We start from the raw sequence: 13812 nt of genomic DNA on the forward strand, positions 1-13812 counted from the left end.
AGATGTGTTAGAAGTTTAATGACAATAGTGTCTACGATGCAATACATGTAACTACCTCTGTGAACGTTTGACACCAATAAAAATGAATTTAAAAATATTATGGACTTTTTTTTCTATATTCGTAGCGGAAGGGATTATCAGTTTCATGTTCCTTCCTTTGTACCGTGTACCGGGGCCACGGTAGCCCTTTAGATAATTCCACTGCCTCGGCAGTCGTCAGATTTTTCATAGTCTAAATTTGTTTTTCAAACGCCTATCATTACCTCTTCAAGTTTCGATTATTGCTGTACGGAATTTAATCATAGTGTCGTGGGGGCTTTCACAATCATTCAACACAGAAATGTTCTTCACAGGAATAAAACCCACGATAATTCACGTACAGAGGGTTTGCCTTGATAACCACTATCATAAAATAAAAAAAAGAAACATGAAAAACCCCGCATTTTAATAACTAAATCTTCAGAGTTGATAATAAAAATACTTAAATATCATCATCGTTACACGAAATGCTGTGTTTCAAATTCTTATAGTTCCGTTTCTTATTTTCTAATTTTAGATTGTATACAGATATAAGCAAAGAATTTGACAACTCATTCAATAAAATTAATAGAGAAAAAAAATCACGTTTTAAAATGTCACTCTCTTTAAATTTATCAAAATCGGTCTAACCGTATTTGTAGTTGTAAATTGCATTGTCATCAAGTTTGAAGCTACCCTGAAAATTACAGCCTACTAGCTTATCGGGAAGTACCTCAAAATTTTGTTCCAAAAATCCAACCGGAACGACAAAACAAACAAGAAAGTGAGGCTATAAAAACGTGGGAATAAGCTAGTATTTTTTTCCGTCGAAGGTATGAGTCTATCAAACCTGTAATATAATTTACAACCCCTTCGGTTATTCAGCATGTTAAATAATAAAGTCTTTCAGTGACGCTTTCAGTAGCACGCGACCAAGCGAGGGAGAGCACGTACCGAACGTTGCACGTTGGTTAAAAGGAATATACGTTTTTACGAAATAAGTAGTGAGTGAATACTTTTTTGTTATTTATCTTAAGCTGAAAATAAAAACAGGTAAGATTTGTTCCAATATTCTCCTTTATGGACAATTCACACATAAATAAATTAAAATATTTTTAAGTTAATAAATCAAAAACAATATGCGTTTAAAAATATGAAAATTTGTCTCCAACCGGCAAACGGAAACATTATCATTTTTAAATTTGTTATTATTTTGAATGCGTTTTGATATTTTGTTAAAAAAAGTAGGTTTGAATTCCCAGAAGGGTTTGAATATTTTGCATTAACTAAATGCAATGGTTCTTGAATGGTTCCGTAAGAACGTATTTATTAAATGTAAAATGTAGATAAATGAATATTAGTTTGATTACATATAATTATGCTTTGGGTAAAAATGGAAGTTCCTATAAATTGTTTTCTGTTTTCAAGACGAAAATTAATATTCTTTTAGTATACCTTATCCATTTAGTATTTTAATATCTTAAAAAATATCAATCACTATACATAATTAGAATGAATAAATAGACTGAAAGTTAACGTTAAATAATAACACCAGGCTAGAAATGTACCTCAATTATTGAAAGAAATATTTCACAAAGAAAATTATAAGCATTGATGAAACTCTTCAAATCATATTTATATTAAATAAAATCCCTTCATTCCTACATATTACAATATAACAGCAAAAAAAAATATTTAAAACGTAAAAAACGTAGCAATAGATTCACAGAAACGTATCGACTCCGGTAACAAAGCGTAATTTAATATAATAGTCTATAATTTTCCACTTAATTCCCACGGGAACATGGCAAAGGCATGAATTATGCAGCCGTCCACCTAGTGGGGACATTCAACTTCATAAATGTTTAAATGAATGAATGCTACGAATAATTTGTTATTAAAACGAGCTTTTCAGTTTTAAAAAGTAGATTTAAATAAGTAAATAGTTAAGCTACGCTTGACGCGGTTGGTCCGTAGATGGGTGATCATCTTTGTCATAACGAGTTCCTCCGTGTTTCGGAAGGCACGTTAAATTGTGGGTCCCGGGCTGTTATTCCTACATCTTTGACAGTCGTTACAGGTAGGCAGAAGCTTGAAAAAGTCTAACCAAGGGGTATCGTGTTGCCCAGGTAACTGGGTTGAGGAGGTCAGATAGGCAGTCGCTCCTTGTAAAACACTGGTACTTAGCTGAAAACCAGTTAGACTGGTAGCGACCCCCAACATAGTTGGGAAAAGGCTAGGCCGATGATTTAACCCTGGAAATGTAAAAAAAATTAAAGTGTCTTTGTTTGTCTGTTTGTCTCTTTTCTGAACCGATTGTAATGAAATCTGAATTCTGATACCATAGTTTCGAGCCTTTTAACTGGTAAAAGGGCTGTAAGGGATCCTTACAATAGTTGGAAGTTTAAATTAAACTTTTTTTTTTAATAGTCTGTAGCTTTAAAATTTGGCTTTAATAATATAGGTATGTTAGATTTTACGGTAATTCAATTTTTAATTGGAGTAATGAAAGGGGGTCAGACCTACATTTAATCTGGCATTCCCACGGAAACGGGAACCACCTCACGCTGTAAACTGAAGTCCACGCGGACGGAGTCGCGGGCAACAGCTAGTGTATTATATTTTCATTAACGTCTAGACATTAGAAATGTGATGACATTGGGAATTACAGTGATTATGTTAAGGGAGCCTTGAAGAGACCTTCAGGGTGTGTTCTTGACTTCTAACTGCCTTGACCTTGGGTTGGTTTACTCCTTCAACCTATAGTTTACAGACTCAATCGTTATCTATACTCTATACTAATATATAAAGCTGAAGAGTTTGTTTGTTTGTTTGAACGCGGCTAATCTCAGGAACTATTGGTCAAAATTCTTTTTGTGTTGAATAGACCATTCATCGAGGAAGGCTTTAGGCTATAAACCATCACGCTGCGACTAATAGGAGCAAAGATAGGTACAATGGAAAATGTGAAAAAACAGGTCAGGTATAAATCATAACTTATATCTTCTACCCACGGGGACGAAGTCGCGGGGCAACAGCTAGTAATATAATATAACTATCACAACTTTCACACAACTCCATCTAGTCTCAAACAAAATACACCCAGACACAGAACAATTGATTGTGACTCATCACAGGAACATTTGTCCTGGGTAGGAATCGAACTCACGAGCTTCGGTATAGCAGTCATACCACTTACCACCAAACCAACAGTCTAGTCAAAGTGAGTTAAAGTATAGCCAAATATAATTATTAAGCAACGCAAGCAAAGTACTACTTAATGTGACTTTCTTAATTATTTTAAGACGGGCCTGTTAATCTAGTGGTTAGTGACCCTGACTGCTATACCGGAGGTCGTGGGTTCGATTCCCGCCCAGGACAAATGTTGTGTGATGACTGATGAGCATGATCATTTGTTCCGGTGTCTGGGTGTAATTTATCTATAATATGTATGTATTTAGAAATATATAAATAAGTTTATTCAGTTGTCTGGTTACCATAACACAAGCTCTGCTTAGCTTGGGATCAGATAACAGTGTGTGAGTTGTCCCAGGATATATTATATTATTATTATTACTGATAAACGGTGAAGAAAAACATAGTAAGGAAACCAGTACAGAAAATATTGGTATTGATAATTAATTGATGAGGGAATCTGGTACTTAGTATGAAAATTATCGGCTGCATGGACAGCCGAGTGGTTGAGGTCGCTACCGCCAAACCCACTGCGCGATTATAGTTCGATCCCCGCAGGACAAGCGTTTGTGTGATCCACGAATGCTTGTCCTGAGTCTGGGTGTCTTTGTGCATGTGATTTGAATGTTAATGAAAAAAAAAGAAAGATGTTCTTGGTGACAAACATAAAAAAAATACAATTTACTTTTTGAAGTCTATTGAAAAGTCAATTACTTTATCGAAACGTTACATACAGACAACAAAACACATTACATGTAATGGACTCGACCTAATAATGTTTGTATCACAATATATCCTACTAGCTGTTGCCCGCGACTTCGTCCACGTGGTTAGAATATCTTGAACCGTTTTCGCAGCTCACGCAACGGAAGCCCTCGAAGATGAATAATTTTCTCTGTTTTTTTTCCACATTTTCCATTGTATCTTCGCTCCTATTAGTCGCAGCGTGATGTTTTATAGCCTAAAACCTTCCTCGATCAATGGTCTATTCAACACAATTTGAACCAGTAGTTCCTAACAAACAAACTCTTCAGCTTTATATATTAGTATAGAAGTATAGATTACGTACAGACAACAAAACACAATATATGTAATGGACTCAAACTAATAATGTTTATATTACAAATATATCCCATTTTTACCATCACAAGCATAAGTTATTTGACCCGGATATCCCTTTGTTATCCGTCTAATCGTTCCGAAAGATCATTATTGATGTAGGGCAAATGTTTTTGTGTCATTTAACCAACGTTTAAAAATGATGATGTTGCGTTTTGTGCTATGATCCGTAGGCAGACAGATGGATTTAGACGAAACTTGGTACACAGTAGGTTATAACACACAGGATAGTATTTTTCGACTTTTAGCGGTCGCGGGGCCCGCGGGCCATCCCTACTAATATTATAAATGCGAAAGTAACTCTGACTGTCTGTCTATTACGCTTTCACGTCTAAACTACTGAACTGATTTTAATGAAATTTGGTACAGACATAGGGTTGACCTTGAGAAAGAACATAAGATAGTTTTTATCCCGGACTTTCGAAGAGTTGTCTTGGAAACGCGATATAACCGACATCGACGCGGGCGAAGCCGTGGGCGAAAAGCTAGTATGCAATAAAACATTAAAATGATGTAACTGTTTACGCACGCATTTCGGCGTTTCGGACCCAACCGGAGTCCTCAATCATGAGCAGACGCGGCAGGATCGCGAGTCGAACGTCTAGTCGGGTTACCCCGATAAATACGCGTGAGTAAAACCGTTACATCATTTAATAATGAATCAGTCTCACGATAGTAACTATCAAAATATTATGATTGTTTTTATTTTTTCTAGATTATGGATAAACACACCAGCAGGACTTCAAAGGTAGCTGCCTGGATATTATGGATCGTAAACTGTTTTGTCATGGTGAGAATTCTATTTACATATTCCATACTAGGTGTTGCCTCCCACAAAACCGTCCCTGGACTTCCACGAATATTTCAAAACTAAAATGAGCCAAATCGGTTCAGCCGTTCTCGAGTTTTAGCGAGACTAACGAACAGCAATTCTTTTTTATCTACAAAAAAAAAGTAGAAGATGATTCAATGGCGTATGGTTTAAAAACAATAAATTTATTTTTGCTTTTCAGGTCATCTGTGCTTTGCTGGTGGCGCTGGGATTGTGGATTATATCATCACCCACGTCACTAGCCTCGGTGTTAGAAGCTTCTGGAAGTATGATCATAAAGGTCAGTTCATATATATTATAACTAGCTGTTGCCCGCGACTTCGTCTCCGTGGGTAGAAGATATAAGTTATGATTTATACCTGCCCTGATTTTTTCACATTTTCCATTGTATCTTCGCTCCTATTAGTCGCAGCGTGATGGTTTATAGCCTAAATGCTTCCTCGATGAATGGTCTATTCAACACAAAAAGAATTTTTCAATTTGGACCAGTAGTGAGTGAACATGGCGAAATTTGTAACGACTATTAAAACAAGACAGTTGCTGTGGGAGAAAGACGGCATTCCTAATGATTAAGAGCGGTCAAATTGAAATATAAAGAGCGTGCTTTTCTCCGCGTGAAAACGGTCAAACTTTGTCATGAGATAATGAATTTGATTGCATTCATTTTCAGTCTGTCTTTTTCTACTCTCAAGAGCTTTGAACGTTTAACACAACGTTTGGAAGTCGCATTAAAGTTTCACTTAAAAATAAAAATATTCCTACGTTTTTATACACTCATTTTCTTGTTTGTTTGTCGTTCCGGTTGGATATTTGCAACTCAATTTTGAGGCACTTCCCGATAAGCTAGTAGGCTGAAATTTTCAGGTTAACTTCAAACTCGATGACAATGCAATTTACAACTATAAAAACGGCTGGACCGATTTTGATAAAATTTGAATGGAGTGGGTTTAAAAACGAGGGCTCTTATATTTTTTAAATCTAGTTTCCGTTTCACAACATTTATCAAGTCCAAGGTCAGACTAATGCTCGTAGCAAGCGGTGCATACACATTAAAAATATGTTAGATTCGACTTACTATGATTACAAATCAAATGTTTTATTGATTATTATGAAAGCATGCTTGGATCTGAAGGTTAATGATATAGACGATTGCTTTACCTAATTGTTTTAAAACGTATTGACAGCAAGGATAGCCGAGTGGTTGAGGTCACCACGCCAAACCCACTGCGCGACGTGTTAGTTCGATCCCCGTAGGACAAGTATTGTGTGATCCACGAATGCTTGTTCCGAGTCTGGGTGTCTTTGTGCATGTGACTTGAATGTTTGTGAAACTCCCCGCGATACAAGGATTAATTTGGGTAGATATTAAAAAAAACTGTTTAGATTGCCAACAAATTCCGGATACGTAGGTATTTTTTTTATTTTTTATTTCGTAAACGAAAAATATACTGAATACAGTGATTTAAAATCTCGTGTGACGTCACTTACCAGTACGCTTTTTACTAGCAAGTGACGTTTTTAGCCACCACTACCATACTTAAGTGCTTTTTATCTTTCTTATTATTTTATGATGTGATAAAATGAAAAATACGTGCGCAATATTTTTGGAAATCTGTCTGACGGTCTAAACAGATTCATTTTATTAGATTTAGGCCCGATTTTTCAATCATCAGTTAATTTTTATCTGAGGAATAAATATGACCGTTTGACATATTTTCTATACAAAAGCTGTCAAAACGTCAAACATATTCGTCGAATAAAAGTTGTCTGGTCATTGAAAAATGGGTCCTAACTCAAATACCCTATTCTTGAACGCGGGAGTCGTTTTAAAAAGACACGTATTTCACTATCAGTCAGGCTGGCGCATCACTCATGAATATTTTACAAGATGGCCGCGACGAAGTAGGGCACGCGTATAATAGCATCAAGTATTGCTTATTTTGTCGCATGACAGCGGATCAAACACATATGTTACTTTAGATCGAATGATACCCTCCTTTCCAAGTTAATTGGGGAATTTGGAAACAATTATTATATTGAAATAGTTGTATTGTGGCTAGTAAACTTTTTTTAACCTCAGACGCTAAAAGGGAAGTGTTATTAAATGTTTGACGTGTCTATCGGTCTGTCTGTCGCTATGTGTGATTAATAGATTTTAATTTATTTATTTTGTGTATTAAAGGTAAATTATGTGTGAGCATTCATTTAACATTTTATGTTAAAATCGGTCAAGCCGTTGAATAGTTTTGGGGGTGATAGTTTTTACTGTCGGTTTTTTTAATTCTTAGTTTTATTAAAGTTTGACACTCCCCACTCAACCCAAAGTGGAAAGAGTCATTTGATGATTTCCAAACCGAAAAAGGCTTCTAAGTAAAAACTATGCCTCGCTTATTTAGTAACTAGCTGTTGCCCGCGACTTCGTCCACGTGGGTAGAAGATCTTCAAGCCATCAAAGATGAATATTTTTTCCACATTTTCCATTTTATCTTCGCTCCTATTAGTCGTAGCGCGATATTATATAGCCTAAAGCCTTCCTTGATAAATGGTCTATTCAACACAAAACAAATCAATTCGATCCAGTAGATCCTGAGATTAGCGCGTTCAAACAAACAAACAAACTCTTCAGCTTTATATATTAGTAGGTATAGATAGATAAAAGGGTCAGTGTATGGGAACAGCTGATAAAACATGATATGTCATTATAATTATACGGTCGCGGGTCGGTCACGTGAAAAGTATAAGTGATATTGTCACGTGACTAAGCTATAACTGCATATGTAAGTAAATCGAGCACAAGTTAAGCTAAGCTTGACGCGGTTGGTCCGTAGATGAGTGACCATCTTTGTCATAACGAGTTCCTCCATTTTTCGGAAGGCACGTTAAATTGTTGGGCCGGCTGTTATTCATACATCTTTGACAGTCGTTACTGGTAGTCAGAAGCTAGAAAGTCAGACAACCAGTCTAACTAATGGGTATCGTGTTGTCCATAACTGGGTTGATTAGGTCAGATAGGCAGTCGCTCTATAAAACACTGGTACTTAGCTAAGTCCTGTTAGACTGGAAGCCGACCCCAACATAGTTGGGAGAAGGCACGTTACAATTGATATTTTACTTCTCCCTCTAATCGCCCCTTAACACGATACTCCGATATCATTTGCAGTGCAATTTGAGATCACAATATTTTGATGTTCACTGAAGTTAATTTTAGGTAGAATAGGTTATTCGGCTGCCGTGCTTGTCGCCGCCTGACACCATCGACCCGGTCAGGACTCGCTAACTAGACTAGTTGCAACACGCGACTTCATCTGATGTAAAATATTGCTTAAAGTAAATTCTACGAATATTATAAACGTTCTGAGTCTGGGTGTCTTGTGCATGTGATTTATATGTTTGTAAAACCTGTGACACAAGGATTAAATTCCTAATTGCGGGTGTTTTTTAATAAAATGGATGTTTGTTCCTCTTTCACGGAAAAACCATTGAAAGAATTGGGACGAAACTTGGTGGGAGATAGTTTACAACGAGGATTAATACATAAGATTTTATTCCGATTTTATGTTCCTGTGGGATGATTTTTTATTTGGTTGCTGGGCCCGCGGCCAACAGTTTTTTACTTACTTATTAAATAGTCAGGACCTTGTAAAATCTTATTTTTTGATTCGACCTGTGGGTTGCACTTTATTATAAGAACTAGCGGTGAACAGCTGCTCCGCTCCTGTGGAATGTTGCAGTGAAGCAAAAGTAATCCCATTTTTTTAAGTTGATAAAGTCTTTTTCGCAGCTTAACAAACAGATTTACATTCACATAAAAGGTTAGGTTTCGGATACGGTTAAAAGAAACAACGCTCGCATGCAATTTGACGACCTCCGTGGTCGAGTGGCGTACGCACCGGTTTCAAGGTGTCGCTAGCTCTGAGGTCCCGGGTTCGATCCCCGGTCGGGTCAATGTAAAAATTCACATTTCTACATTATCTCGGGTCTGGGTGTTTGTGGTACCTTCGTTGTATCTGAATTCCATAACACAAGTGCTTTAGCAACTTACTTTGGGTTCAGAACAATGTATGTGATGTTGTCCGCATTTATTTATTATTATTAATTATGAATTGAATCCTTGTGTCGCGGGGGTTTTACTAACATTCAAGTCAAATCCACAAACAGAACCAGAATCATAACACCCCATTCGTGGATCACACAAACGCTTGTCCTACGGGGATCGAACTAACACGTCGCGAAGTGGGTTTGACGTGGTGACCTCAATCACTCGTTTACCAGTTTCGATAAGTAACGTGATTTTCGCCTGTCATCATATTCTTAATGAAGCTGTTCCATCTGTCGAAATGTCGTTTAGCTAGAACGGCTGATAGTAATAATATTTTTCTCCCCACCAGTCAGTGTTTGAGGAGGCAGTATCCCTGCAGGTTGGCATCGCGTTGACGGCGATCGCGGTTTTTCTGTTCTTCGTGTGTTTCATGGGATTCTATGGAGCCATCACCAGGTCACCGTTCCTACTGTTTATGGTGAGTGGACGAAATTTACTACTTATAAATCTTTCTGAAATTATAAACGCGAAAGCTTGTATGTATAGATGTTTGTTCGTCTTTCACGCTAAAACTACGGAACGGATTTAGACGAAACGTGGTACACAGATAGTTTATAACCGGGATTAACACATAGGTTAGTTTTATCCCGATTTTATGTTCCCGTGGGATCATTATTGATTTGTAACGGGCGGGCCCGCGGGTAAAAGCTACTATGCTTGCGGCATTACAAATTAGATTTTAAATGGAGTTCGAAATTGTGGTAAATTTTTTCATGCGATATACACTGAGCGCGACGTGTTGCGGGTTCGATCCCCGCGTAGGACAAACGTTTGTTTGATCCACGAGTGCTTGTCCTGAGTCTGGGTGTCTTTGTGCATGTGACTTGAATGTTTGTAAATCGCAGCGCGATACAAGGATTAAATTCCTTAGTGCGGGAGAACTTAATAAAAATCATTGAATTTATTCTCCTTCTTTCAGTACTCTGCCCTGGTGATACTACTTCTGCTTCTAGAATGTTCTCTTCTGTATTATTTCTCAAGCAATCTGGTAGAGGTAAGTAAAGTATGCTCTGCGAATGTTTCATATGTTTTTTTATCAAAGAATACGAGGTTCGTATTACATTCTATACTAATATTATAAAGCTAAAGAGTTTGGTTATTTAACCGCGCTAATCTCAGGAATATCTGGTTCAATTTCAAGTCAATATTAAACAGCTCATTTATTGCGTCATCGGTGAAAAGCCTGAATACTTAGATATTAAATATGAAATATTGTTTCACAGAAAGGTCTACAAGATGACGGGCAGTGGACGCACGCGATGCGTCTTGCATTCCAATGTTGTGAACATAAGTGAGTTTCCATCCATTTTATTTACCCAAACTAGAAAACACCATTCTTTATTAATCTCAGTTTAAAAAACGACATCTACATGAAGGACCTTAGTACCGCGGGACGTTTCACAAACATTCAAGTCACATGCACTATGACACCCAGACTCAGGACAAGCATTCGTGGATCACACAAATGCTTGTCAAGGTCTACAGATGGATCAAACTTATATTTCTTCTTCGGGCTTTTAAAAAGTGAGCCCTGCTTTGAGGTAGCAACCCTCAAAACTCGGACTGGATGTAACAATGATTTTTTTTTTAAATGCGGACAACATCACATACATTGTTCTGAACCCAAAGTAAGTTGCTAAAGCACTTGTGTTATGGAATCCACATACAACGAAGGTACCACAAACACCCAGACCCGAGACAATGCAGAAATGTGAATTTTTACATTGACGCGACCGGGGTTCGAACCCGGGACCTCAGAGCTAGCGACACCTTGAAACCAGTGCGTACGCCACTCGACCACGGAGGTCGTCGTTTATTTTTCAATTCCCAAAATTAGGTACATAAAGTTTAGCTAAGTAGTTTTTTTTTAACTCTTCGGTATTATAACGTTATTATTAATAAGCCATGTCCCCACAGTGCCTCAGAACCAGATATTCGGAAGCCCCCATGGTCGTGCTGCGGCCCAGCCGCTTATCCAGATAACTGTACAAGCACACTTTTATATAAGAAGGTATGATACCTACAATACTTAGATGTCACGTGTTAAACTTGAAAAAGTATAAAAAATCTGAAAGTTAACAGGTATGTTTGTTTAAGCCGACCTAAACATAGTTGGGAAAAGGCTAGGATGATAAATGACGATGCTTATGAAATATATGCAGTACCTACAGCAAAACATCATTTTTTACAAAAACAATCCTGGTCTCTCTGTTTGTCCGGGCTAATCTCAGAAATGGCTGCACCGATTTCGACTAGACTTTTATTACCTGTATATATAATAAGGAGTAACTAATTCTACTCTTTTTTTTAAGTCTTTTATTTCAGAAAAACGCCTCAAGTTCAGCATAGTTTAACAATAAACTATATTAAATCTACAGGATTGCCACGCATCCATCTCGGTCTGGTTAGACCGCTATCTCCTCCCGGTGTACACGTCTCTAGCTGTCATCCATGTTGTGTTGGCGTCCTGCTCTATCCTGAGGCGGTCGTGTCATGCATCTCGCTCTTACAGCTAGCGATCGCATCGACGCGTGAACGGTAAGCAGCCATCTTTAAATAGGTAATTTTTAAACATTAGTTTCCTAAGACTTTTGTGCTGTGATGAAAGCTTGCAGCAAACTCTATATTAAAGTAGAAGTTGCTCTAACTTATAAAGCAAATCAAATCAAATCAAATCATTTATTCATTGGCGAATATGGGTACATAGAAGTTCTTAAATATTTTAATACTGCACATTAACCATATCCCACCTACAAAGGCATGCAAACTACACAATTTTAAAAATCACTGCAGAGAACATTGTTTTGTTAAATCTAAATCTTATACAATCTTAAGTTATCCTCTAGGTATTCTGCCACATTGTAATATGCTTTTCTTAATAATAATATCTTGACACTAATCTTAAATCTATCTATATTTGTTATTTCCCGAACGGATTTTGGTAAATGGTTATAGATACGTGGAGCCATACATAAAATGCTTTTGTTAAATAGTGCTGTCTTGTTTTCTGGTAAACTTATATTATAAGTTAATCTTTGGCTTTTAAACTTTTTGAAGTAGTGCATGTTTTTTCTAACGAACATTAAAACCTATTTCACTAATGTAATAAATGATTGTATTCTGGACCGGTTTTGATCAAATTTGTTATTGAGATAGCTAATACATTGGATATTTTTTCTTATTATTCCGAATTCATTAAAAGAGAGCAATGGTTTAGCTATACTATGTAGCAGAAGCCGCGAATAAAAGCCAGTTTGTAATATTTTCACAGTAACTCAAATGATGTAACGGTTTACTCACGCGTATGTATCGGGATCGCCCGTCTAGTTTCTGACCCAACCGGAATCTTTAATTATGAGCTGACGCGTCAGATTAAGGACACAATAAAAAAACTATGAATTAAACCTTAACATCATTTGTATTTACCTTAACATATTTTATACGGTTAGTTGATGTCGAAACTTTTGGGCCGTGGGGGCCAAAACGCTTAAAGATAAGCAAAGCGTCTTGTTGACATTTCCCGTGACCCAAAGGCTGGCTTTTACCTCGCTCAGAGATTTTAGATCGCATTGCCGATCAACGTGGCAATGCTGCCAGCCTTTAGGGCACACTCCCAGCCGGCAGCGATGACGATGTTCGTTTTTAAGTGTATATATTATAAGCAAAGCGTCTTGTTGACATTTCCCGTGACCCAAAGGCTGGCTTTTACCTCGCTCAGAGATTTTAGATCGCATTGCCGATCAACGTGGCAATGCTGCCAGCCTTTAGGGCACACTCCCAGCCGGCAGCGATGACGATGTTCGTTTTTAAGTGTATATATTTAGGTTGCAAATGTTTTAGTCATGTTTAATTTAGCTTATAATACTGATCTTTTAACCCTATATCCTTCACAGCGTCACCCCCCATCCCCCCTCCGCGCTCCCGTCGCCGGTGGAGTCAGACGCGCGTCACGCCGACAGTGGAGCCCACCAATGATGATGTTCTCATGCTAGTCGTCGGCAGGGCCAGGATAGGCTGGATAGACAAGCCTGCCACTTCAGCTTAGTAGATTCAGCTAAACCAAAACCAATTTAAAGAGACCGACTTTTCTGGTTGAATATTGAAGTGTTGTCTGAAAACTTGTTTTATTGATATTTGAAGCATTTTAAAGAAAATATGTATATCGTGTAAGAAGACTTTTTACAAGACTTTTATTTTGCCCCTCGATGGGCGCCAATATTTTGTCCCACGGTGGGGCGCCATTAAGCAGTGTAATAATAATTGTGTTATGGTTTGCTCTATTCAAATTTGATTTGTTAGTTAATAATTTATAACAAGTAAATGAGATAACTCTTATAAGGCATAGATAAGGGTGCGTGTCCATTGATGCGGAAATTAGCGAATTGAACGTGGATTGACCAATTAATTTTGATCCGTTCTACTTCATTCTACTCAGTTAAGCCCCAGTAGACGCGTACCCTAAGTATTTTGTCATGGTAATATGTAAATAACTTTAGAAAATATTTTATTTTGTGTCCCGCTTTAGGTGCCAATAGGGATTTTGCTTAAA

The 13812-nt window shown here is 37.4% G+C and overlaps 1 protein-coding gene across 2 annotated transcripts; it reads left to right on the forward strand.

The window, feature by feature from the left end:
* Positions 1–4956: 4956 nt before the first annotated feature.
* LOC113492247 (leukocyte surface antigen CD53-like) lies at positions 4957–13812 on the forward strand. Of its 2 annotated transcripts, XM_026869631.1 has the most exons (9): positions 4957–4960; positions 5048–5122; positions 5346–5444; positions 9553–9681; positions 10183–10257; positions 10487–10554; positions 11181–11274; positions 11642–11801; positions 13157–13812. In XM_026869631.1, the coding sequence occupies exons 2-8, from the start codon at positions 5051–5053 to the stop codon at positions 11777–11779; spliced, it is 675 nt and encodes a 224-aa protein (XP_026725432.1). In that variant the 5' UTR covers positions 4957–4960; positions 5048–5050; the 3' UTR covers positions 11780–11801; positions 13157–13812. The 2 variants fall into 2 exon arrangements, with proteins under 2 accessions (XP_026725432.1, XP_026725431.1); XM_026869630.1 differs by lacking the exon at positions 4957–4960 and having other exon boundaries at positions 5005–5122.

Source organism: Trichoplusia ni, chromosome 3, assembly GCF_003590095.1.
Source record: "Trichoplusia ni isolate ovarian cell line Hi5 chromosome 3, tn1, whole genome shotgun sequence".
Classification (NCBI taxonomy): Eukaryota; Metazoa; Arthropoda; class Insecta; order Lepidoptera; family Noctuidae; genus Trichoplusia; species Trichoplusia ni.

What these genes read in the sequence shown, in the direction of transcription:
- LOC113492247 (XM_026869631.1), top strand. Translation starts at nt 5,051, where the DNA reads ATGGATAAACACACCAGCAGGACTTCAAAGGTAGCTGCCTGGATATTA. An exon ending in TCGTAAACTGTTTTGTCATG is followed by an intron (nt 5,123 to 5,345) that starts GTGAGAATTCTA and finishes TTTGCTTTTCAG; the next exon opens with GTCATCTGTGCTTTGCTGGT. An exon ending in CACCGTTCCTACTGTTTATG is followed by an intron (nt 9,682 to 10,182) that starts GTGAGTGGACGA and finishes TCCTTCTTTCAG; the next exon opens with TACTCTGCCCTGGTGATACT.